Here is a 27,156-nt window from a genome sequence, read left to right as displayed (position 1 = left end):
TAGTCTGCTGTGAAACACAACAGGCCGCTGCTCGTTTGATCCTTTGATTTGTCTCAAATGAAACCAAACGTACAATTTAGAGTAAGTCTGTTCAGGCAGAAAGAGTGGCTTTGATCAGTCGCTGGATTAGCAAACGGAACAGACGTCGACCTTCAAGCTCGTTGGATAACACCACGCTAAAGTGACACTAGACTGAGTTTTTTACTTAAACTTATCATTACGGAGTAAATGTTGATAGCAGAGCGTAATGGCTGCAGAATGATGACACCATCTGTGCTTAGATTGGTTACCTGTAAGCCTTGATTGCACAATTCTGTCTGCCACCAGGTTCAAAGTCTCCTGAGAAAATGAAGGCTGGATTTATGGCACAAAGGAAGGGAATCTGCTTTTGTGCATTAAAACAAGACTTTATTTTCACTGGAAGCTATTGGTAGCTTTTTCTGAGGCAGTTGAAATGGTGAACAGTGGAACAACTGTAGGACATGTGGAAACTCTGCCCTGTAAAGTAAGAGTCCTAAAGGTGTAACTGTACATGATTTCATACCAGAAATTTTTGGTTTAAGCCTTTTGGTGTACTAAATGAATACAGCTACTGCACATGTGGAATTCTTTTGTGAGACTTTTTGTTTCTACCTAGAAACTTTAGCCAAACACCACATGTTGTTCAGTTCCTGCACACAACGTAAACTCATGTTTATGGCGACCGCACACCGAGAGCTCGTAGACTCTCAGTTAACTACAGCAAAAACGGACAAAGACAGTTGGATTGGATGAAGGTTCTCTAGCGAACAGCTGGTATGGTTTTCCCAGGACCAGGACTGATTATTGGTAGACAAGAATGACCGATAACCAACATGTGGAACCATTTATTAAATGTTGTATCTTAACAGCACATGATAGCCGAAAATATACTTTAAATAGCTAGTATAGCTTAGCTGCTTCCTGTTAGCATAGCCGTAGCCACTGTGAAAGTAGTTAATGTCCTGATTTGTGTCAATGTTTATGCTTCTTGTTCAGCTTTTGCAGGTTGTGTATCTTTATTCTTACTTTAGAAAGATGCTGTGGTACTCCAGATAGCATTAGCCACAAGCTAAGAGGCACATCAAACCTCTTAGGGAAAGCCTTAGCTTAGCACTGTCAGCAGGACAAGTTCTAGCAGCACTGACTCCAACAACAACAGGAGAACTGTGCAAGATTGTGATGCTTATTCCAACTTCAGCAGTATCTGTTACCTCACCTTCATAAAAAAAACTCCTCACTGGAGCTGGTATGCTATGCTAATACACTCATCTATCCCTGTCTGTAAACAGAAGCTCTTGGCATTGATCGACTGTTTGGGATAATTATCAGTCATGCTAATAATTGCTTGATCTCTACATTGTTCAGCTGCTTTGCTTACTCATTTGAGATGCCATCACACCAGTGGTACAAGAAGGAAAATGAGTGTAAAACAAACACTACGCCACATGCCATCTAGGCCACCTCTTGCTAACATTTCAGACTGATCAAAGCAACAGCAAACTCGATCTGTGTTTATGTAGCAGCTGATATGCTACCGTACTGTTTTTTTGAGAGCACATTTTTATTTTTTATACAAAGTTATCGAGCCTTAGCCCAAAAACACTGACATCAGGTAATCTCTTCTGACCAAATCATCGCAGTTGTTCAATGTTGTGCTGCTAAAGGTGTAATTTGTAGCTAAAGGGTCCTCAAAATAACTTGGAAATGTGATGTCCGTGCAGCTATGGCTATCAAACTGTTTCCAAGTTGGTTACCTGGCAAAAGCTCATCATGAAGCTGCTAGGAAATTAAATTTCGAAGCAAGCCAAAACATCTAAAGCATTCAAGTAAATCTGAAGACTTGCTGACAAAAGGTTAAAAAATACACTTGTAAGAAAAAGCAAATGGTTAAACTTCCAGCAGTTTCAGAAAAAGCCTAGAAGGCGTCCTAATCGGTGGATCAGTGGACTGTGAAATTTAAGAATTGGTGAAGAAGATGCACAGCTGTTACAGTTGTTGTTTAAGGTGTTTCTTCTGTCAAACAACACAGTTAAGAGTTTTATATGTTCTGTCTCAGCTACTGAACAGATTGTGTTCCTGCAAACATTTTTGTTTAGACAATGGAATCAACAGATCTGGCTTATTCAAATGAGCAGATTTCCTTATTCCATTATGCACGGGAAGAAAAACACACTGTAGGATTTATCTTCTGTAAAGGAGGCCTGGAGGAACATTGTACAGAGAATTATTTGTGACGGAAGCTGCAGTAAATGTGTGTCAGTGGAGGAGTTATAGCAAACATAAAGGCTGCCGGGCCGACTCTGGCAGAGACGCATCGTTTGCTCCATCCAGAACCAGAGCTAGTCAGTTCTGTAAAGTCGAGAGCTTCGCCGTCGTGTTCGTTTGACCAGCTGTGAAAGCAGATGGGCGCTGATCAACGCTTTTTCACTCTTAACTGCAGTTGATGTCCTGAGGGAAGCTTTTCAGCAGAATAATAAGGAAAGAAAACACAAAACAGAGGAGTCACGAACACGTTTCCTCAACAGACGGATATTCTTTGCACAAACAACACGCCGACATTGTAGCTTCTCAGATTTGAACACTATGCTTGAGATCCTTTTGCCTTCGCTGTAACATCTTTAATTGGTTCAGAGACAGAAGAGCAGCTGCTGGACTCAAGGTGAAACTCCAGCAGGTGTTTAAGTCCTCCATTGTGAGTCGTTTACTTAAACTGCAATTAACTCGAAGCTCAGGGAATGTTTTGAGGTTGAAAATGACCTTAAAATCAACCTGTTGATACACTGTAAAAAATGTTTAGACATTTTCCAGTGAAAAACTGTCAAACCATGACGGTAAAAATCTGTAAACTCTAGAAAAATTTGATGCCATTTATATAACACTGAATCACCTTAAATAGGTTAATCAGAAGAAAAGTGTGTTTTTTGGATTATTTTTTTGTCTCTTGAAAAAATGCTTTTCTCAACTCCTGCACAGTTTTTAATGGAAAAATGCCGTAAGATGGATACCAGTAGTGTAATTTTTGCATTTAATTCTTGAAAAAAATCCAGTTTTTCCCAGTTAAGATTAATGTTGTGTTAATAATGGGCATATGCTGTAATGTTTTGACAGCTTTAACTGCATTTTTTGCTAAAAAACAAACAAACATATATTTAATGTTAAATGCACTAACTGTTGTGTTAATAATGGAAAAATGCTATCATTTTTATAATAAGTTACACAAACTTTATTTTATGTAGTATTTCATGTAAATTTTCAGTTTTGTAAAGGTTAAAAAATTTTTTTCACTAAATATGGATTGAAGCACATTTTTTAACCCTAAAATCAACAATATCAAAACATTTCTTTACCATCCATGTAGAAAATGTTTTACAATAGCATTCTGGCAACCACAGCTGCTGGAATTCTATCGTAAAAGCAACTTCTTTTTTTACAGTGTAGTGAGAGATTATTAGAAGTGGCATGTTTTAGCCATAAACACACAAAAGATAAACAAAACTGAGTCTGCTGCTCATACATACTGTGTATTTACTTAGTACTACATCAAAGTCAACTTTATTATCAGCTCTGCCACATGTACGGGACATAGACGGGATTGAAATGCCGTTTCTCTGTTTCTCACACTTGAACCTGTTTTCTGGCACTTATCCCGGCTGTTTTCTCCTGACTAGATTCTTGATCGTGTTGAATCTACTCTCAGATGTACGTCGCTTTGGATAAAAGCATCTGACAAATGAAACTGGAGAGCTTTAGACCCCGTGCAAACATGCAAAGCACAATAGGAGTCAAGAATAAAAAGACAAAGACACAAAGAAACAAGCAATACAGTGCAATGGATAATGCAAAAATATTACCTGGCTGGTGTACTAGTGGATGGATATTTACAGTTGGCAGTAGATTATATTTACAGATGTAAAAATGTGTGTGATATTGTAATTGATGCAAAATAAGATGCAGTGATAAAACAGTCCAGTCTGATTGTTTTCATCCATAGATCCAGCTGATATGTTGGCTGTAGAAAGGCAAAGCGTCTTGTGCTGTGGTTTTAATACCAGTTTGACTCCGGTTTATGCATGGATATTACTTTAAATGGTGTGTTTTGCTGCTAGCCTCTATTAATTTACTATAAGGGTCATCTCAGATCATCAGATCTTTAGACCAATTTTGACTCAACCATCTTCTCATTTGCCTGGAATTATTTTGTGCATCATAAAATATTGATATTTATGAAGAGGTTTGTGAAATTTTAATACTGTACGAGCTAAAAAAAAAATGTTTTAAAAGTTGTCTTTTTGCATATTAAAACCATTTTTGAACTCTTTTCTAAATAGATCAGGTGATCTAGCATTACTTTTGTTTTCATGGTACAACTTACACATGCCTGCTTAATCATTTATAATACAGTAGTTCACTAAAAATAACCTCTTTAAGTGTGCTATATGTTTTCTTTTGTATTATTGTGACATGCAAGTGGTTCAGGAAATATCTCTAGTTCTGCATAATACATTTTTCTGTCAATGTGAGCTCAAAAATGAGACTTTTCATGACAGCTTCAGTTTCTGTCGCATATTTCAACTCACCCATAATCGGATGTTATTTGACCAATATTGTAGATTCTGAATCAGGAATATGATGACAAAAAACTGTGAAATCTCAGACTTTTACTTTTAAGAGTTCCAGAGATATTGTTGTTCAAACATCCTCAAATTTTGAAGTGCAAAAAAGTGCATTTTTCACCGATATTTGAAGTTGATGATAAAAAAAGTTTCAAGCAAATCAGAGATGGTCGAGCATAAGAAACGTGGTAATTTGAGATGGAATAATCGTATAAATTATCATAATTGTTAGGCTTCTTTTGTGTTGTGATTATACCTGTGCTTGGATAAGCCTATTAGTGCAGTGTTTGCATGCATCAACCACCTCTGAAGACAGAGGGTTGTGAGTTTCTATTTCTGGTATTTTGCAGGTCGGGGCTGAATAGTTCCCTCAACCAAAACTCCAAGAGTTTAGAAACCGTTGGAACACACTAATCTCAGGTTTGCTTATTCTCTTTGCAAATGTGAGCAGGAGCTAAAGCTGTGCAGAACAAATGTTAACTAGATGTTTTGAAAAAGAGGATTTAACAACTGCAATGTGTTCCGCTGTGGATTTTATGATATTTATGATAGAGGAGGGGGGAGCTTTGAAAAATTTCTCCGTTCTTTGGCGTGAAAAAGTTTCACAATCCCTTATTTATGGCTTGAATGACTCTGATGTGGAGGCTCCCTTTAGAAGTGAACCGGCAAACCACCGAGGCTGGAAGTGAATGTGTTTAACATCAATGTGTTGTTCTATTCTCACATTTACAGCCTTCAGTCACACGTCTGATGAAAGCAGATGAAGCTTTGATACGTCAGTGACAGAGAGTGGAATCGAGCACATATACTTTTCATACGTTTTCAAGATGAAAACATACAGAGAAACTCCGAAACTCCTTTTGTTAGTGCAGATGAGTTTCACAGTCGTGGTGGAAAACGGGGGAAAGGTGAGCCGCCTGAGAGAACAAATCAAAGACATTAAAAAACATGAGTCTCTTTTTAAGTCTCCCAAACAATCTTTATGTCTGTGAACGCTTCGCAAAGGTCAACAAATGTCCTACATCTCCCCAAACAAGCTGAATTACATTGCACTTCATCACTGAGCGCTGCTTACTTAAATGTGACTGATGTGGTTTGTTCCTTTAAAATACTTGACACATTTGACCCCGTGTTTTTTATTTTTTTATTTTGGATTATACAAACACAGAAAAATACTTAAGCTGCGGGTGGTTAAAAAATGTTATGAAATATTAACAGGAATGTGTTTGATAAAGTTCAAGGAATAGAAGCTACTTCTTCTTTTTAGGCTGTTTCAGGTTAGTGGATGATGTTGCCTAGCAACTGGGCAACTTAGACTCCACCCACAGGAAGCAAAGACCAAAAATACACCAGAAATATTCCCTCTTTATCCAATCAAACTTAATGTACTTCCTACTCTGGACACATAAAGACAGATTTTTTATTTATCAGCAAGATTTCAACTTCCATTAAATTCAAATATCAACAATGTATTGATCCTGTCAGCTTGTTTTGTCTGCCTGATGTGCGGTAGTTTCCTCTTTAGACCTTCAACAAGACATGCATGGAATAATCAGCAAACAACTCCTGCACCATCGTCCTGCATCACAGAGATGCTTAATGCATCCAGGTAGATTTATTTGTAATATGAAATCATAATTTTACTGTTTAGTCACAATGAAAGAGAAAACCGCAGCTGTCATGATAACTTTCTGTCACTGTAAAACCCTAACTGGGAGTATAAAATTGAAGTAATCAGAAAGGAATTTAATCAGTGTCATTGGTGACAGTGCTTTGAGCTAAATGCTAATGTCAGAATGATAATGTCGATTTTTACTGAATAAAAGTCCTGCACCTCAAAAGAAACGGCACAAGCATAACGAGAAATCAAAAATATTATTACAATGCTATCAATTACCAAAAAATAAATAACACAGGTTGAATTTCTTTAACAATGAAACAGGAAAAAAACTGGAATCAACATGTTAAACATTTTCAAAGTGCCCCCAGGTGTTACCAGTACTTAAAAAAGGTGATATTCAACTTCTAAGATGTTTAATATGTTGTCTTCACTCTGCTTTGTCTGTACACTGCCTGCAGTTCAGCCCTAAAAGTCTGTGAATTTGAACTGAACCACCTTTGGCTTTTTGGTTGTTGAGTTGCTCACAATTTTTAGTGTTTTCCAGAGTCTTGTTACTGCAAATGGTTTATTTTTGTCAAATGTTTACATAAGACGTGAAGTAACTTTGATTAAATATGATTTTAAACTTTTTTGACAGAATGGCATACCACAGATGAGTACTTTGAAGACTGTGTGAAAGATGAAAATCTGGCTATTTTTTCTGTTTTTGCAGTTCTTGCTACAATAGTAGACATAATCTTGGAATTTCTAAAAAAAATAAAGATACCATGCTAGTCAAAATTGCAGGTGGATTTTGGATTAAAAGGGATAAAGTGAGTATAAAAAACAACAAAAAAGTAGTTCAGGGTGATGGCAGGGTGCCTTCTGTGCTGTACAACCATGAAATTAAATCTCATTTGTGCATAAAATTTTGACATTTTTAATTAAATATGCACTGAATTTTAACAAAAGCCTGCCAACGTCGGAGCTACATGATATCAGAAGTCTATTTTTGCTGCAGCAGCTAAAAGTATTTACCCAGAATTCCTGAGGACAAACATTTGCATCAGGAGTGGCTTCATATTTGGAGCCAGTCTTCCCTCCAATCTTTGCAAGTGGTGCTAAAGCTAAGCTAGCGGCCCGCGGCTACGTCAGAAAAAAGCACATTTAAGCTCTCTGTTGCAGCCTCAACAGCAGATCCTGAACCTTTCCCATTCAGGATCAGAGCTCCGGTTCATGGTAAAGATGCACCATGAGGAAGTTTGCATTATTCATTAGGTCATATTCCAATTGGCTGAACGTGAACCAGGGGCAGCGCCTCCAGCCAGTTGAAGTGGTTGGTTATGAATAATGCAAATTTGATGTAAATAGCTTCAGATATAGACGGCTGGAGGACAGAGGGGAAGCCGAGCTGTAAAGAAAAGATGGATTTGGAGACTCTAAACAAGCTTTTGTTGGGTGAAATGTCACAGGTAGGTTTAAAATAGACCCAAAAAGGTTCATAAGGTTCTCATCTTCATGAGAGCCTGGTCCTATTGTGATCATCTCAAGGCCTTTATCACGTCAGAGTGTTCCCAAAACCCCCAAACAATGCTCCAATTATTCATCCAAATGGTGATTCAGTCTTCCCCTTTGTATTCAAGTAAAGTTTGCTGACTGCTACATTGATCAGCTGTTTTAGAAGAACTCATAAAAATGGGTCTACGTGTTTGTAAATATTAATATCTCTGGTTTGAACCGCTGGGTTTAGAGCGTCAGACAGGAGTCATAAAGCACCGAGAGGTCGACTCGCGCTTTCACAAGATTTGCTGACAATCTGAAAAACATAAAACAAAGTCGGCCTCATCCTTTAGCATTTGTCATATCGATGCTATAACCCGACGTAGTGGGCGCAGGGAGAGCAATGTTTCCTGACATCAATAGCGCTAAACAGTCCTGCCAAGCAAATACTATTTATCAGCGCAATTCATCAGCCGCTGCAGAAAAAAATGCTTTTCTTCAACGCTTCTTCATTTCTTTTGATCTCCTTTATCTCCCTCCGATCACAATCAAGTCTGCAAAGCCTGGAGATTTCTCTCTCTGTCGATACCAATCAGTCACTCTGCCTCTCTTCTCGCTCTGCTCTCTCTGCGCCTCCCTGGGCTCAGTCTTAGTTCAGATATCAAATATTAATCAAGGTAGGTTGAGAAGCAGTTGATCAGCTGTCCCTTCATTGATCTGCCTGCTCCTCTCGGCACTCCCTTGTCCCCTGCAGTTGGAGTTATATTAAGCATTTGTAGTTTCAGATCTCACTTTTATTTCACTTTTTTCCACTACTTCTGTCCATATTCTTTGCCTCTTCTCTGCAGAGCTTCTGTGTGTTTTTGTGGCCCACTTCTGCATCGCTTTAGAAAGCTGTGATATTTTAATTCCAAAATTCAAACCAAAGAATTAAAGAAGTCCATTCGAATTCAGACCGCTAAACGCACATCTGCACTAACCTTGGCAGCTTCTCGCCACTGACTAATGGGGAAAGTCCTGCAAGAGCTTTAATAATTCTCTGTGGACCCACATTATTTAAATTCAGTCCTGGCTACTTCTTGGATTCATTCATTGATTTATTTTCTTAACTTGCTTATTCCGTCTAAAGGGGGATGGAGGTGTCCCAGCATGCACCAAGCAGGGCTCAGGGTCAGACCCCAGGATGCAAATCTAATTAGATCAAGCATCAGATAGACTGTTGGTCTGTTGTGATCCCTGGAGTTTATCCTGGAACCTTTTGGAGAACTTTATCTGCAAATGCACAAGTCCAGTATTTCTGTTCTGTACTTTCCAACCCCCAAACGTTTTTGGTCTGCAGGTAGAACTCAGGAACTATCAAGGCTGAGAATGAACAGCACATCCTGATGTAAAGTGTCCCAGAAAAGTACACATCTGAGGGGTTGTTTGTTAGCCATGCTAGCTAGCACGGCTTCAGGCTGCTGCGTGTTTGACTTGTGTTCAACAGCTAATTGGACTTTTCAGGCTGTTTCCATTGCAAAAACATGACAAAACACAGCAAAAATGGCCATCTGATGTGTCACTGGAATGTAAAATCATTGCCCTTGTACATATCAACTCAATTTAACATTTGTTTATGGGCCTGTGGTCAATAAGTCTCATACCAGTCTCTGTCATGGTGCTCCTTTAGTAACTAAACTCTCGTAATGCTATATGCTTACCAACGTACAACAGGGAGACTCCTCTGGTTGCAATAGTATGAAAATAGAATCACAACCAGGTACTACAGCTATTAATTTATGATGCTTCAAGTGTGTATTATCTGGAAAAACAGAGTCAGGTATCAGCACATATTAAACATTAAGTGACTTGCTTTAGAGTGGTAGCAAAAAACTTGATCAGGACATCTTTCAACTGCAACTTGCTTAGAAAGCCATTACCTGTACTACAGTAGAGAACGTACTTTTTCTTCCTGAAAACATCCCCAAAAGAGGTTCCACTGTGATGGTTTCTACAGTTGGAACATCCACAAAGGTTTGTTCCACCTTACAATGACTCACAATTCCCTGTAGTGGAGAACAGTTTAATGTCAGCAGAAATATCTCAACAGAAACCACACTGATGTGTTAGGGATACACAGTGTTGGATTTTTGCTGATAATTTCCAATCAATCTTGGCCAGTTGCTGATGCAAATATCAACATATGCTCATATTTTTTTCACCTAATAACAGACAACAGAAACTCGCTCCTGTAGTGGAAATAACATAGTTATACCTACAATTATAATGATGGCTCATGGCAGATGTAAACATGAAATACGGTGATTTTGAAATGTACACAGTCAGTGGGCAGGATAAGAAAATTACATGCTATATGTTTATTGAAACTTTTTCAAACTAAGACTATAAACTTTTAACCTGACAGGCGTTATCAACACGTCGATTTTCATTCAGGATATTTTATTGCAAAGCCTTTACTGACAATTACGATGCCAGTATCATCATGCATCCCTAACTGGTATTCAATATCCACAGTAAAAGCATCCTATAGACTTAATAATTAAAGTCTTTATGACCGATGTGTTTTTTTTAGAGCAGAAACTGACACCACACTGATTGTTACAGAACACTTATACCTGATATTTGCCATAAAAGTACATTAATGTAGGAAAAACACAAACTCCAACAGAAACTTTTGCTTTTGTTGATTATATTTTATGACTTTTATTAAAACAGACCATTGCTTTAGGGCATTACTTGAGACCAGCATGGTGACTCCTGAAAGAGAAACACTGATGCATCAGAGCCAAAGTAGTGTTTAATAATTCACTTATTTTATCGACAATCAATCAAAAATACAAATACTTTTAGAAAATTGATGAATATTGGGTTGAATATTTGGTCAAACCAATCATCATTTGACCCCTACCTCTTACTTTGCATGCAGGAGCTTTATAAGGTTTCACATTTTATTGTTTTTTTTCAAGCGTCACCAGGTTGATTACCATTAAACCAGAACTATTCATGGTCACTAGATGAAGCTTCCCAAATACTGTCTCCCAGATAGCAAACTATGGGTGAATCAATGTTGAATCTATGTTGAGACCTAACGTCGAAATTATACAGAAAGCGCAAGGTTGATAAAATGTTGAGTCAACGTTTGCTTACATAGATTACATGTTTGCAAACATAGATTCAACATTAATTAAACATTGACTTGTCAAACATTTTAATTAAACCAAAATACAATGTAGATTCAATGGTATCTTTTAAACACAAACTTCAATGTTGACAAAATGTTGTTGAATCAACGTTGATCCAACCATCAGTCTTCAACCGTAACCACAATTCAACCTTCTTAACCCTAATTCAACATTGATTTAACATCTTTTGCTATCTGGGTAAAGTGTGATTTATGTTTGAAAAGCAAACGTTGACTCAACATTTTATCAACCTTGCGCTTTCTGTATAATTTCGACGTTAGGTCTCAACATAGATTCAACATTGATTCACCCATAGTTTGCTATCTGGGCTCTCTAGCGCCACCACAAGGTTTATGTTTCAGGTTTTGAGAGCAACTTCTCATCAGCTGTTGGCTGAACTGGTATGAAGTTTGGTAAAGATTGTTACGCCAACCTCATCTAGTCCCACTGTCGGATCAAAGTTTTTATCTGACCAACACTTTTCAGGTTCATAATCAAAAACAGTTTGTGTTTGGTGATAATTACAACATGCAAACAGTAAATATTCTGCATTTAAGCAGCACCTTTTTACTTAAACTATGCAACCAACGCTAGCTAGCTACCATGCTAGGTGCTCACCTGTCAATGACAGTAGGGTCCAAAGGTTGAACTATCATATTGGTCTTCTCCACCTCAGTGTTGACATGCTAACATGCTAAACTAAGATGGTTAACATGCATAGTGATATTGCTAGTAGGAGAATGTTAGCATACAGACATGTAGCTCAAAGTAGTGTTGTGCTAGTTAATTGAAGACAGTGAGAACTACTGTTGCTGGAAAACATGAATAGTTTATATTTGGAATTTGCAGTAGCAGTTTCAAACATGCTGCAGCTCTCAAACATAAAAAGGAAACATTTCGCCAGATTGATTGCCAAGTGAGTTTCCACATACGAGAAATTTGACTGAGAAATTTGGGGGTTTGGGTACTTGACGATAAACAATCATAACAGAAATGTTTGAGGAGGTTAGAAACAAAGTGGTCTAACCTACAAAAAATCCAAATTGAGTTTTATAGAATTTCTATAATATTTTATGGTTTAGATTCTAGTCACTAGAATCTAGTGGCAAAGTGGTCTAATCCACAACCCAAATATAGTATTTCATTGATGCTTTGAATGTTAGACCATTCTTGAAAACAACATTTTGAACCTGTTTTTCTCAAAAACTATTCTGTACAACAGTTATTCACCCGAGAATGTGCAAAAATGTACAATATATGGTGTGGAAAATGTGCAAAAGACAACAATCAGATTGAAAAAGCTGAGCGTTAATGTAACGCTAGCTGGTTTGACTAATCTGATAAACACTGTTTGTTGTCTCAGATTGGATAATGGCAATGTTTTAAGTCATTTATCTGTTTGTTTCCTGCTGGTAAAGAGATTGATGATTCAGGAAACTCCCAGTAATCTGCAGCAACAAGTTGAAAAAGTTGTCTGAAATAGCATTAATCCATTCAGCAGCGACTGAAATAAAGTTAATACGAGCGGGTAGCTTTATCATGACTTCCTGTTTTCAAATCCAGGTTTGATTTAATTTGGCCCAAAAGGCGTCTGGTTCACACGCATGTCCAGCACACAGTAAAGGTCATTAAATTGACTCGGGGATCCGTCCTGCTGCGAAGCCACGGTGCTCAGACACCGAACCATTAGAGTTAAAGCCCGGCGTCCTGTCAGACCTCCTCCGGTGACCTCAGCAGGGGCCGGAAGATCTTCCATGAAGCCTCGCAAACAGATCATTACTTTACAAGCCAAAACAGAAACAACAAATATCCTGCCAGTTGAGCAGATGTGCCTCCCTGCCTTGATTTCCCAACTGCACCCCCAGAACTCATTTCAGACTGAATAGCGGCTTGTGGAGGTAATTATACAGCACTTTTCTGGAGAGGACCTCTTCCACAGAAGTGCATAAATTCAAATCAGCCACTCTCTAACCTGTTGTTTACATTTGCTCAGTTTAATGGGATGAATTTGACTTAATTCCTATGTATACACATTGCTACAATAACTTGGAGCTTGTTAGCACTTTGAAGATGTGCCAGCGTATCGTCCTTTCATGGTAAACAGCAGTTTCTCGTTTTTGTGTTGCTCTTTCTACAGCAGCATACTAAAGATTATTACAACATGTTGGGACATTTGTACTACTTATTTCTCCTTTTTTTCCAAGCTGACATCAGAAGGTGGATGTCAGTTCGGTGACTTTGTCTTTAATGTGGTTATCCTAGCTTAGCATAAAGACCTGAAGCAGGTTAAAATAGCTTGGAAGGTTCAAAAAGAAAAACACTGAAGCATTACCATTGGGTGTCAATTCAAAAATGTTACACAAAAGTCTATAAGGATAAAAATTACGCCAAAAAGTTAGTTATTAATATAAATTTTGACTTTTAATGACATTTTACTTTTAATGTACATCAGGTCTGATCATAACTACCAAATGTCCATTCAGTTTCAGGATTTTAACCCTTTAATTTCTTGCTCTGATAAATGGTGTATTGTTGTGGATTTGTTAAAAATGAAGCGTCTTTAAAACTCGTAGGTGGATTTTGGGGTTCACATCATTAACTTTTTGATAAACAGAAATTTAAAAATGTTAACAGGAATTATTTTTCAGCAAACAGCTGGATGCTTCCATGCACAGCAGTCATAGCGAGACATCAGAGTCAGCATTTGTTTGAATGTATAAAAGTACTGTTGTAGTGCTTGGAGGCAGCCACTGATCTTACAGTCATAATAAAAAAATAAATTTAAAAAGCTGTTTTTGCTTGTTTTCAATCATTTGCCTCATGAATTTCCTAAATGTCCTTCAGCGACGTCTCTTCATGGTAACTTCCTTTTGTCCCCTTCTTCTTCTCCTTTATTGGTCATCCATCTCTTGCCTCCCCCATCACCTCCATCTCACTCTCTTTCCTCCTTCCCCAGCTGTTTTCTCTTCCTCAGGTCTTCATTAAAACTTGATGGAGATGAGTGAAGCCAATAATCTTCAGGCCCCATGAACAACCCAGCCTGAAATCAATAGGTTTCCTAGAAGAAGAAAAAAACCAAAACAAAAACACTGAGAGAAAGTGGGTAGGGAGAAGCTCCGGTTTATTAAATATTAACCCGCAGGTCTCGGGGGAAGTTGGGCGGAGTCGTGGCGATGCAGTGTCTGACCCAATTAGCATCTCCTGTTCACCTGCCAGGCTCCAGCAGGGCCTCCAATCTGACTTTTAGCCGTTGCGACAAGCCTCTGCTGGGACGGTCACACTCTTCAGGAGTGTTATCTCCGCCGTCTTGTACACTAATCATGACATGATGCATCTGTGCCTGTCACACTCCTGAAGAGGGGCATCTCAGCTCGGTGAAATATCGGTCAGCGGCGCCTCTGAAACAATCTTCAGGAGAATCGGCTGTCAGCAGCAAGGCCCCTCTGGGATCAGACAACTCCTTAGCAATAGTGTCTCTGCTTTTTGTGTCACCAGTCATCAGTTTCTTCTGGTCATGTAACTCTTTAGCTATCAGTCTTCATGTCCACCTCTTAAAATACATAATATCCAGCAAACTGTCCTGTAAAGTGATGTTTATGAGCAAGAATGTGCTCTGAAGTCCTGCAGCCTCCAATAGTTTCCACCTGCTAACTTGTTAATGCATTGAAGCAGTGTTAAAGTTAGTTGCAACAGTTTGGAAGCAACACTGGAGACCATGAATTAACAAGAAATTTACATTTTAACAAGCTAGAGTAGATGTTTTTCAGTTTGTGGGGTAGAATTATGGAAGAATTTAAGAAAATATACAGAAAAAGACTGCTTAAAAAGTATAATAATAATGTCAAAAAGTAAAGGTGTTCTTGGGGTTTCTTAAGAAGTGTATAAGGTTAGATGCAAACGGGAAACGGCAACATACGAGATATGAGGAGGTAATATGTTAAACTTCATCCTCGTCATTTACAGACATTATTTTAGGTTCTTTTTTTTTTTTAGCATTTTTGATTAATTTTTCATTTTGTAGTGGTCATTTTTTCCTCAACAGTCTGAGGATAAATCTGCTGGAGTTTCTCCCAAAGTTTGTCAAAAACTTTGCTAACACTTCATTCTGTAACAGAAGGAACTTGGCTTTAGCTACAAAACCTACCTATGAAAGGAAAAATTGTAGGTTGATGAAAGTGTTGCTTCTCTAGAATAGAGAAATGAATGCTTTAAATGACTGAAGAAACGGCAGCATCGATCATTTAATACTGACCACTTATATCAATCGTAAGCCGCAGTCCATAGAAGTGTTTTCTTGATTAACATCTGGCCGTCTACTTCATTGATCTTTTGCATCGCCGAAAAAGTGACCGCAAGGAAGATTAGTGCATACAAACATCGAACAATTAAAGTAAACAGACTGTAGTATGGATTAAGATTCAGTTTTTTCTACTTATTATCATCCCTCTCATGTATATGCAGTGATTCCTGTTCATTGTAATTCAGTCGGTGCGTTGTTCGTCACGAGACAGAAGCTCCGAGATGAAAGAGTGAAGGATGAATTCAAACAGAAGAAAGATGGGAGAGAAGCAACAGATGGCAAAAGACAGAAGCTGCCAAAACTTTTCACTCCTCTTCTTCTTCTCCGTCATTAAGTGAGAAGACGAAGGCTGGAGGTAAGAAAACAAGCAATTCAGGAAAGTTTTTGTCACTCAGACGTGTTTTTGTTTCCAGTTTCGACCATCACAGCTGTGAGGTGAAGCGTCGTTTGATTTAGTTCCTCCAGACACACGTCAGACGGTCTGATGATTTATTTATTGATCAGCTGTTTCTCCTCCACCTGAAGAAACTCAGGTCTATTGTCTCAAATGTTAGCAGTGGCTCCGACATAATCACCCCTCCGTCAAAATCAGGAAAGAAAGAGGAGTTGATGAGCTGCAGCTGGATAATCGGAGAGTCTGTTGAAGTGTCTTTATTTTGTCCAATCAGTAATCACTAACGTCCATCCAAGTTGTCTGACCAACCACATTATGGTTATTTGATAGTAAATAAGTTTGTTGAAATGTAAAATAGTAGTAGTAGTAAATGCTCAAAATCCTCTACAATGACCTGCAGTAATAATATTAACAGTAAATAGATAAACAGTTCTGGTCAAAAGTTTCCATATACTCGTAAAGACTATGCATACTATTTAAGTCCCGCTGAGATTAGAGATCTTTTACAAGACAAACCTTGCTAAGGTAGCAGCCATACACAATTTAAAAGTTATATAAAACAGACACGTGATACACAAACAATGAACAACAAAACAGATTGACAGCTGTTCAAGGACAGTGACCTCTTAAGAAAAACTTTGACAGTCCTCCTTCACTGCATTATTTATGATGCTTTTAAACTCATTAATGGATATGAATGTTTCTAGTTTAAGAGTTTTTTGAAGGTTATTCAATCTTATGGCAGATTTCAGTTTTTAAAGACTCCTACAGCTCTTAATTTTCTGTAATGGAATCTTTGTCACAAAAACACAATTATGCATTTTGGTTCTTTCATAGATTTATAACTAGTCTGAAAATATGACACAATCTGCTGGGTCAAAAATATACATACAGCAACTTTAATTGCCAATTCTGATGATGTAGAAAGCTGTGCTAATCAGGTTTTCTAAGTGTCATGGCCTCTTATTTTCTCATAACTGATTACAATTGACTACAGCTGGTGACTCTTCTGAGCCCATTTAAGTAGGGCCTCTTTGATACACTAATTAGACTCAGCCGCAAACACTCTAAACAACTCCTAGGAGCTCAGTAAAGATCTGTAAAAGCAGATCATTGACTTTACCAAGTCAGAAAGTCACTTGGAGCCATTTCAAAGCAGCTGTAGATCCCAAAATCCACTGTAAGTTTAAAGGGCATGGTTCAGTTGAGTTACTGACAAACTAAAACTAGTAACAAAATAGTAACACAAACTATCACTGGCTGCTGAGAGTCAGCTGGTCAGGATGATCAAGAGTCCACCAAGAATCACCAAAAAGCAGATCTGCAGTGAACTAGAAGCTGCTGGAACACAGCTGTCGGGCTCCATGAAGAAGGAAGTTCTCCCTCTAGAAGCAGAACCTTAAAGCTCGACTGGAGTTTGCTGCTGATCACAAGGACAAAGAAAAGACCTTCTGGAGGAAAGTTCTGTGGTCAGGTGGAACAAAAATAGAGCTATTTGGCCACAATGATCAAAAATATGTTTAAAGAGGACATATGAGACCTTTTAAACCTAAGAATACCCAACCTACCACCAAGCATGGAAGTGGCAGTATCATTCTCTGTTTTGTTGCCAGCGACACTGTTGCTTCACACACATTAAATGCAATAATTCTGTCCAGAGGAAGGTCAAAGATGCAAACAGAAGCTTGCGGACGAAAGGATACATATACCCAAATATTAGCATTTCTGTTTGTATATTTATGACCCAGGAGATTTTGACATAGGTTGTTGCTAGAGGTACGGACCCGTACCCGTAGCCTGTGGACTACGGATACGGCACTTGCCATTTGCCAATCAGATACGCGAGATCTGGTCACGTGACTCCCGGTAGACGCTAGCGGTACGGACCCGTAGCATCGGTACTACAGGTACGGACCCTAAACCTGACCTTAACACTAACCCTTACCTTAACCTTTGCTTACCTGTCAACAGTTTCCAGTGGTAAGCAGCTTCTTGACTCGCGAGACTCGCGTACGGGTCCGTATCTGTCTGGCAAATGGAAAGTGCCGTACCCGTAGCCTGGGCTACGGGTACGGGTCCGTATCTGTAGACACTAGCTTTGACATAATCTCAGAAGACGTTAAATACATCTGTGAAAGAACCCAAATGCATGATCATTTTTTTGTGACCAAGACGTATGTGTTTGAATGATTCAGTCACAGAAAATTAGGAGCTAAAGGAGTCACTGGAAACTAAAGACTGCCAGGATACTCATAGGCTTTACGGGTTTATGTACACTTTTTCACAACTGTACATACTGAATATTATGCTAATTTACAGCAACAGAAGTATGCTTATAAAAAAGTTTTACCTAGGTTTTTCTGATTATGCAGCTCAGTAAAATGTTCGTGAATGCTGCGTTTCATTGTTTTTCTTTCCCCACAAAATCAGTATTATTAAGCTTTTTAAATCTCATTTAGCACTTGGTGAAATTTGTGTCGTTTGACTCACCAGATGTAGATTGTGGATTTAGTCATGTATTAATGGGGCTGCTATTTCATGCAGCACTCGCCTCCTAATGACATGTTCAGAGACCGTTGTAAAATTGAAAAACATCAGTTATTCCAGGTTGCAGGTGCACAAGCAGCACAGATGTTTAACTGACTCACTTTTTGTTCTCAAATCAAGCCACAAAGAAGAAGATGGAAAAGTCAGACCGAATAACTCGTGTGTAATACTGACATGAAGACATTAGTGCTTTTAGTTAGTGAAGAAGGAACCGCATGGATCATTTTCCCCAACCACGATGAAAATCTGACAGTTCTCTTAGGTAAAAAGTGTCATTTTGGTAGTTTTCTAGAAAGAAAACAAGATTCTGAAACCTGCCAGCTGGGGTTGGTGTTAGAGTTAATACACATAAAGTTTAGGGATGCTTCTTTTATAACACTTCACCAAAATTGCAGTATTTCTTGCATCAATGTCCGACGTACTGTTTCCCCACCATCCCTGACAGTCACCTCCTGTGACTCCCTATAGGAGATCTATAATTGTAGCACCGCTCACACTGGAAACAACATTTCCTGAGAGCATCTCCCAGGGCGGCGCTGCATTTTGTATCCCAACATAATTGGGGAAAACGCGTCAGTATTTTAAAAACATGTCTTGGAGGATGCGACGTTTTCAGTTCTCTGACTCTTGGATATGAAGGTGGCATCTTGGTTCTTGATCCCACGTACAAAGCCCCGATTGGTTCGTTTTTCCAGAGCTGAGCTTTAAACGCCGAGGAGGATGAAGACGTTAAAAGCCTGTGATGCAATAATTCCACCCTCTCCTTTCATGACACTTTAGCAGCCCTCAAAGTCTTTCCAGGTCTCTGATTCATATTCATTTGCTGCCGCTCAGAAGCTGAGAAAAGGATCGGCCTAATCAAACAGCGGTGCCCACGCCCCAGAAGAAATCTTTGCAGTGTGAACATGAAAGCTCTGCTCTGTGTCATCTCAAGACTCTGTAAATAGTCGTACGACACCAAAACACTTAAATAATTGCTGGTTATTATTTCAAAATACATCAACCAATTGTGCATCTCTGTGGAAGAGCTTCCTCCTCCTCGAGTCTGACTCTACAAACAGCTCTGGGCTTTGGTGAGATGCTGTAAATAGCTTTGTACAAAGTAAATGACTTGCCAGCCTGGGCTCTCGGGGGTGGGTGTGTGTTTGTGCAAGCAGGCAATGTGCACTTTAGTGGCTGGTTTTGAAATCCTTCGAGAAGAAGCTTCATTTTCATAAAGATATAAACAGCATTTCTGAATGGTCACTTAATTTTTGCAGTTGCACCTCTTTACTAATAACCCATCAAACAGTTGAGCTCAGTTCATCTTACGAGGACACAGGAGTTTAAAATCAGAAAATAAATACGTAGGCGTATACAACCCGCTTTATCTCCTGACACCTGTCATTGAACTGCATTTCTATTAAAAAAAAGTCAGATTTCTTCTCCTATATGCATGTCACGTCCTCTGATAACCTCTATAGCGACTTAGAAGTGACAGCAAACATCTCGTCTTGCTTGTTCTCCGTCAGCAAGAGTCTCAACAATCCATGCTGACAACTGACAAGATGCTCCATGAGCTGCTTGACACCTGACAGATTTGTTGTTGTAGCTTTGGTTGGATCTTTTATTTCTGATCTTTTAAGATTATTTGTATTTCTGCATTCAGTGAATGTAGAGTTCAAAGGTGCCGTGTTCACATTTTGTTGTTAAAGCTGCACTAAGCAACACTTTACATCAGTGGTCCCCAACCACCGGGTTGCGGACCGGTACCAGGCCGTGGGTCATTTGGTACCAGGCCGCACAGAAGTAGTAAAAACGTATTTGTTTTTATTATACTTCCTGCGGAGTCTACACAGTGTTTTATTTTGAAAAATGACTAGATCATCTTCCCATCAATTCTCTCTGTGATTGTTTTCTCTTTGCAGAAAATTTTCTTGTTTGAGACCAGTCTGTGGTATAAAAAAGGTTGTAGCCCACTGCTTTACATCAAAAGTCACAGCAAATTAGCACTGGATTCTACAGCTGCATAGTGTTATTTTTTATTTATTTATTTTTTAGCTTATTGTTTCAGTTTTCTCCCATTTTCTTTGCTAAATGTCTGAGTCTCAGGCCTAGAAAGTTGGAGAACATTAAAACCAACAAGAAAAGCACTCAAGGAGCAAAATACTCCGCCAAGGCTGTTAAGTCGTATCATTTTTGACGGATAAGTCCGCAGCGGTCGATTTGTAGTAGGATCCAGTCATGTGATCGTCAGCAGGCAGCTAACATAGTGTCCACTTCTTGTCATGGTTACAGTGACGCCGTGCCGCTATCTGGCAATGATACAGAAATCTTTAACAAACCCGTGGATCCAGACTATAAGCTGCATCACTGCCAAAATCTAATCACTTGGTCCTTGTGTCATTTCTGACCTTCCCTGAAAATTTCATCCAAATCCGTTAGTCCGTTTTTAAGTAATATTGCTAACAGACAGACAGACAGACAGACAGACATCACATAACTGCGCCACATTCCTTGGCGGAATAATTTTAAACTTCACATAAAAGCATATCTATAAAACTGGGTTTTAAGAAGTGATTTACAAGAAGTTACTGACTCTGCAAGCCTATCTCTTCAGGCTGTTAATTCCAAAATCGAAGGGCTCTGATGGAGAAACCTCGGTCACCATTAGATTTAAGCCTTGACTTTGGAATGGACAGAAGGGATCCCCCTGAGGATCTAAGGCTGGAAGCAGGCTCATAAGTCTAAATGTCTAAATGAACAAGCACCTGACTATTTCTGACTTTTCGGTCCAGAACGCCCTTTTTGAATCCCTAAAATCCTCCAACTCTGGTCTCTTAATGGTTTCAGCAGCTCTCTAATGGAGTTCAGAGCCTCTGATTCCATAAATATCTCCAAACAAAACCTGAAAACGCATCTTTCTAGCCTTACATTTATGAAGATTTTTAATGTAGTTTCATAGAATGTATAGGGTATCAGATCTTTTATTACAACTTCTTGACATGAAGCACTTTGAGCTGCACTTGCTGTCTGAACTGTGCTGTACAAATAAAGTTATTATTATTAAAAGAACATAAGAATACAGCAAAATTAAACTGTCATTTCAAATGTGTGGTGCAGCTCTCATCAATGACAGCGACACGAGGGAACACGACATTCTCAGAGTAGTTTTCTATTTGTCGGTCCTCATGGGCTGCTTTCATGTGTTGTTTTGCACACCTATGCAAAATTAAGCTGCATGGATTTCATGTCAGATCAGCCAGCTGGAGCGGATCCTGATGGTTCAGCAGCATCTCATCACCGTGATTATTCCTCTCCATGACAAATGAATTATGAAACCAGAACCCTGCCTGAGTTTCTCGCTAAGCAGTGATCTTTTTGCATTATTTTTCCAGTTAATATTTGGTGTCAGGAAGTTGCCCAGGCTTAATAAAGTCTGGGCTGCTCGTCTCCAACACTCTGACAGTGTTTTATGTTCTGCTTTTTTATTTTAAACCGAGTCAAAGAGGTGAACAAAAACTGCAGCAGTATCAACATACTGGCTGCAGAAGAAAAAATGTGTTTCTGTTGAGGAATATGCAGGAATCTGTGTTTGCTAAAAAGCAGAGTGGATTTTGTTTTGCTTCTTTCACTCAGACTGTGTTTGAAGATTTCTCATTATGGGAAGCAGCTGCTGCAGGGATCAGTTCATCTTTTTCACATCGATTAAATAAATACGTATGTTTAAAGAAGCATTTTAGTGCAAGTATTTGAACTTGCAGCTACTGGCAACCACTTGTGGTAGCTAATGGGGATCCCAATAAACAATAAACAATACTTGAAACGTTGCATCTGTGTCATTATTTCCTGTAGCTGCTTATGTGAGGTAGACGACGTCTGTTTTTATCCAACATACTCAGCTGTAATTGGCCGGCTGCTCAAGATGCCAGACTTGAAATTGCTCCATAAATGAGATGTGAATGCTGATTCAGAGGTCTGGAACTGGACAACTCCTACCACAGTCGGTGTGTTGTTCAGCTTGTCCTCTGCACTCAGCTGCTGAGTGTGATTTCTGACAGCAGGATGGAAATATCTGTGTATACTGGTGGAAATCGAGCGTGAGCTTTAGCCGGTTTATGCATCTAACATGATTTGTGTGTTGATGTTGCTGACGATAAACACAACTCAGACCGGGCTTTTCTCCCTCTGTTGTATTTCCAGTTCTTGGTCAACAAGCCTTGACTTGTCCCATCCTACGAGCGATAAATCAGCAGCAGACTTTAAAACCTCAATGAGCGACCGGGGAAGGACTGAAGTCGGGCCCTCGGCTGTCTGTAGCTCCGTGTGGATGATGGATAACACTGTACCTCTCAGTGCCATCATCGAAACAAATGGCTTCATAGACAGCAGAGTCAGTCACTGTGCAGACTTCCTTTTGTCTGGTGCAGATCTTTGTTGAACGCAAATCTCTTCTTTACCTCAACATGCTCACAAGGTGTGTTATACATGATAGAAGACAATAGAGTATGAGTGAAATAAGCAGTGAACATGGCTGAGCATTTCTACCTTGAAACTAAAAAAGACGGATTCAATCTTCCACGGTTTTGTCCGTAACAATTTTGAGAAACCAATTCTGTGTCGTTATGCCTCAAATCACTGAACACCTGACCATCTCCTATTTGACTGATTTTTACTTTTTTCAAGTGGTGAATACCGATGGAGTAAAATTGGTAAAATCTGGGCTCGTAGGTAACATTAGTTTTTGAGTTAAAACTTTCGAAAGAAGGTGGGGTCATGTCCATTTTTGCAGAGCATGGTGGTGGCAGTATCATGCTCTAGATGAATGTTTGAAGTGCCATAACTTGAGAAAAACATTTTAGCTGCAGTCTTGTAACCTTTTCTTCATGCCAGTTTGTGGATCAGTGTTTGATGTGCCGATCCTTGAGAAACAAGAAAAGCATTCAGAGAGCGCAGTACTGTGCCAAGACTGCTCAGTTATATCATTTCCGATGGCTAAAATGTTGAAAACATTTGTGGCAGAAATCACGACACCACAGGAAATGGCCATTTAATATAGATGTACCCACAAACGAAATGACTTTGAACTGAGCACAGGTGTGTGTTATGCATGTGTACGTTATGTAAGGATACCGAATCGTGTGACCTAAATATGTAGCGGGAAGCAGAAATTGATGGGACTCAGTAGCACCCCCACAATTTAATCACTTTTTCCTAGTATCATTTTCATCGGAGAAGTCTCAATAAGTCCACAATGGTGGATTTGTAATAGGATTGAAATCGTGTGATCATCAACAGGCAGTTGACGTAGTGTTCACTTGTCATAGTTACAGTGACGCCGTGCCACTATCTCGCAATGATACAGAAATTTTTTGCAAATCCGTGGATCCAGACTGTAAGCTGCATCGCTGCCGAAATCTAATCAGTTGATCCTCGTGTCATTTCTGACCTTCCCTGAAACTTTCATCCAAATCTGTTAATCTGTTTTTGAGTAGTGTTGCTAACGGACAGAGAGACAGACGTATGGAGATTGTTGCGTAACTCTGCCATTCCTTGGCGGAGTAATAATGTAGGAAGGTTCTTGAATTTTTGTAGTATGTACATTTGTTCTTCAATGGTACAACCTTTCTTTGGTTCAATCATACAAACCAGTTATATGATGATGCAAAGTTCGTAAAAAATATTCAATTAAACCTCTGGTACCACTTGTAAAGTTATTTAAAGCACTACGAGTCCCTATGGTCAACTCAATCAATATTAAAAAATATTCTAAAAAGGTGGAATGACCCTCCTGTTAACTTGCAACGTGGTGCACAGAAATGGCTACCAAAAAAAAACCTTTAAAAGACTGGAGGTTCAATAAACTCTGCTGTTTTCGGTTCTGCTGTTAGCACTGAAGAAATCTAGAAAAGAGGATCCCATTTATCATTCCTGCATAAACGTTATCTTGCACATTTTATCTCTTGATGCATTTTCATTATTACCGGTCTAAAACAGAGTTCTCTCCATGACACACTGCAGATCCTGCTTTAGTGACAATAGTTAAGAGAATTAAAACGTTTGAAAGTGTGATTACTAGAGTTGATGCCGACAGAGCAAGTCTTTATGTGAGCGAAAATCAATCTATGGAAACATCCAGATAAAGTTCATGCAGCTCATAGTTCAGCTCTCGTTGCCTCAAGCTTGTTGTGTACGATTCCTAGAACCTTCACAGTAAGATAACTAAGTATATGAACATGTGTTTAGCTGTGGTTTTGTTAAGAAATTCAGTTTCAGAGGGATTTAGCGATTTGGGGGCTGCATGCGATCACTGTCAAACTTTATTTTCACTTTTTCCTTTAGTCTTTCATAACCAGACTATTCCTCAGTATAGAACGGTCTGACTGCACCTCATCATCATTCTGTTTTAGGGGAGAAAACCACAATGGCTTGTTTGTATTTCTTTAAACCAATCACATGTGCGTAGCGAAGCCCAGGATGCAGCAACAGTGTTCCTGCAAAATAGTGGAATGCTTTGATGGAACATTTGTTAGGATGAGAGCACGGTCACTGAAATGGCTAAATCATCAAACAAACAGACAAACATTAAACTACAGTCATGCCTAACTGAACAATCCAAAACCTTTTCAGTGTGGTTAATTGTTAGCCTGGAGGTTGCGATTGTTGTTGAAGATTTTGAAAATGGTAATAGTTCGTGAAAGACGAGAATACCGGCTTATTACTGCAGTTTCTTTCTTCTGACCGCTGGTAGAAGAAATACTGAACTCTTAATACAGCACAGTAGCAGTACTGTCAATAAAAAGTCCATAGAAGTTTTTGCTTGAAAGTGAAGAATGAAAGAAAACAAATTCAACAAAGAGAACAAATAAAGCAGTGTTAGTTGCTTTTAGTTGGCTTCTTTTTAACCTCTGAAACACAAAACCCACGAATAGGTTTGAAAAGCAAACAGCACAAAGTACACCATTTATTCAGAAACCAATAAAATAGAATTCGAAGATTTTTCGACAATCCTTGAACTTTCTTATTGCCACTTTTTAAATCTTATTTTGTCCGGAAACTTAACCAAGTCTGAGCTTACAATTGTGAAATTTCATGAAAAACTTTTCATCTCTCATTTAAAAAATGCCCCTAAAATAAAGGTAGTGGCTACGGATACGGGTCCGTATCCGTAGCCCACAGGCTACGGATACGGACCCGTACCCGTAGCCTGTGGGCTACGGATACGGCACTTTCCATTTGCCAGACAGATACGGACCCGTACGCGAGTCTCGCGAGTGTCGCGAGTCAAGAAGCTGCTAACCACTGCAAACTGTTGAAAGGTAAGCAAAGGTTAAGGTTAGGGTTAATGTTAGGGTCAGGTTTAGGGTCCGTACCTGTCGTACCGATGCTACGGGTCCATACCGCTAGCGTCTACCGGGAGTCACGTGACCAGATCTCGCGTATCTGATTGGCAAATGGCAAGTGCCGTATCCGTAGTCCACAGGCTACGGGTACGGGTCCGTACCTCTAGCAACAACCTAAAATAAACAGTTTACACAAGATTCTGTAAAAAACAAGCCTAAAAAAAATAAAAATAAGCGACTCTGCTCTGATCAACATGTGGTTTTGGTTAGGGAAATTTGACCAAAACTAAACTTCAAATCATGATATTTCATTAACATCACTTTATTCTACATGTCTTTTTAAAATTTTTGTCAAAAAATAACACCAAAACAAAACATTTTGAACCTGATTCTGTAAAAAAAAAAAAAATATATATATATATATATATATATATATATATATATATATTTATTTATTTATTTATTTTTTGCATTCTCCACAGGCAACTACTGAGATACCATTACTGACTATGCTGTGACCAATGTGACAACAATTCTGGGACTTTTAGGTTGAACTGCAGGCAATGTTCACACAGAGGAGACAAATATGGAAAGAAATGAAAAATGTTTTTCTTCTTCTTTCCAAGGTCTTTTTATTAATCAAGGTAACACTATAATGTATGGTACAAATTATAATTTAATTTAATTTTCAAGAAGGTTTTTTATTCAACCTTAGTTTTTTTTTTTCTTTTTGTGAATATATCTTCTGCATCTGAACTTGTGTATAACTTGTCCTTCTGCACAGAACACATTTTTGAATTCCCCCAACTTCTGGTCATGATTGTTCTGACTTTATATTGCTTTGAAAAATGAACTTGTAATGTATGAAAATATGACAGGAGCAAAAACCGCCCAGAAACTGCTTGAAGTTCAGAGGGTTAAACAAGTACGCAATTACAACTTCCCATTGTGTAGTTTTAAAGCAAGATTGTGGGTGAATTGCAATGAAGCAACAGTGTAGACGTTCATTTAAGCCATTTTAAGGCAAAAAAAGGGATTATTGTCACTGAAAAACTCCTAAACGTGGTACTTTGATAGTAAGAGATTAGTTTCTAGGGGTTAAATCAATGGCCAGAGAGGGACTTTAACTAAAAGAAACTATATATTTCTGCTCAGATTGATTCGTACTACTTCAACTTTCAGTTTCTCTGTGTGTTTATGGACTTTGTGTGTGTTTTTTTGTGTGTTTTGCAGTGTTGAGCCCGTGCCCTGTCGCTGCAGCGTCGGCCAGAAGGTGTCACTCCATCTACAAGGGCTTCGCTCAGTGTTTGATGGCTCTGGGTGACAGTCTGACGGACAACGCCCGCAAGGACGAGGACATGCACGAGATCCACTCCATCTGCAGGTCATTCACCACAACACACGGCACAAATCAAACACAAACACCGTCTAGGATAAACAGGAAGTCGGCCAACTCTTGGTGTCCGTACCCGCGGGGCAGTTATCCAGTTACTTTAGGAGGCTGCGTTGAGGAAACAGTGACAGACGTCCCCAGGGGAAATGAGAACACGCTCTAGGCTGGAAATGAGTATGCAAAGTTTAAATAAGTTTAGATAAGCATTTTACTATTCCACAAAGTCTGGCTGCAATCTGATATCAATAGGGCACATCGAGGCCGGACATCGGTACCAAACCACA

At 39.0% G+C, this 27,156-nt stretch overlaps 1 protein-coding gene across 1 annotated transcript in view; it reads left to right on the top strand.

The window, feature by feature from the left end:
- nrn1la (neuritin 1-like a) overlaps nt 1-27,156 on the top strand; it is a 142,768-nt gene that overhangs the window by 67,808 nt on the left and 47,804 nt on the right. The window contains exon 2 of the mRNA XM_051951465.1: nt 26,713-26,863. Within this exon, the coding sequence (XP_051807425.1) occupies nt 26,713-26,863 (151 nt within the window). The remainder of the gene's footprint in view (nt 1-26,712; nt 26,864-27,156) is intronic.

The sequence above is a fragment of the Acanthochromis polyacanthus genome, chromosome 8 (assembly GCF_021347895.1).
Source record: "Acanthochromis polyacanthus isolate Apoly-LR-REF ecotype Palm Island chromosome 8, KAUST_Apoly_ChrSc, whole genome shotgun sequence".
NCBI lineage: Eukaryota > Metazoa > Chordata > Actinopteri > Pomacentridae > Acanthochromis > Acanthochromis polyacanthus.
This window is presented reverse-complemented; position numbering and strand designations above follow the sequence as displayed.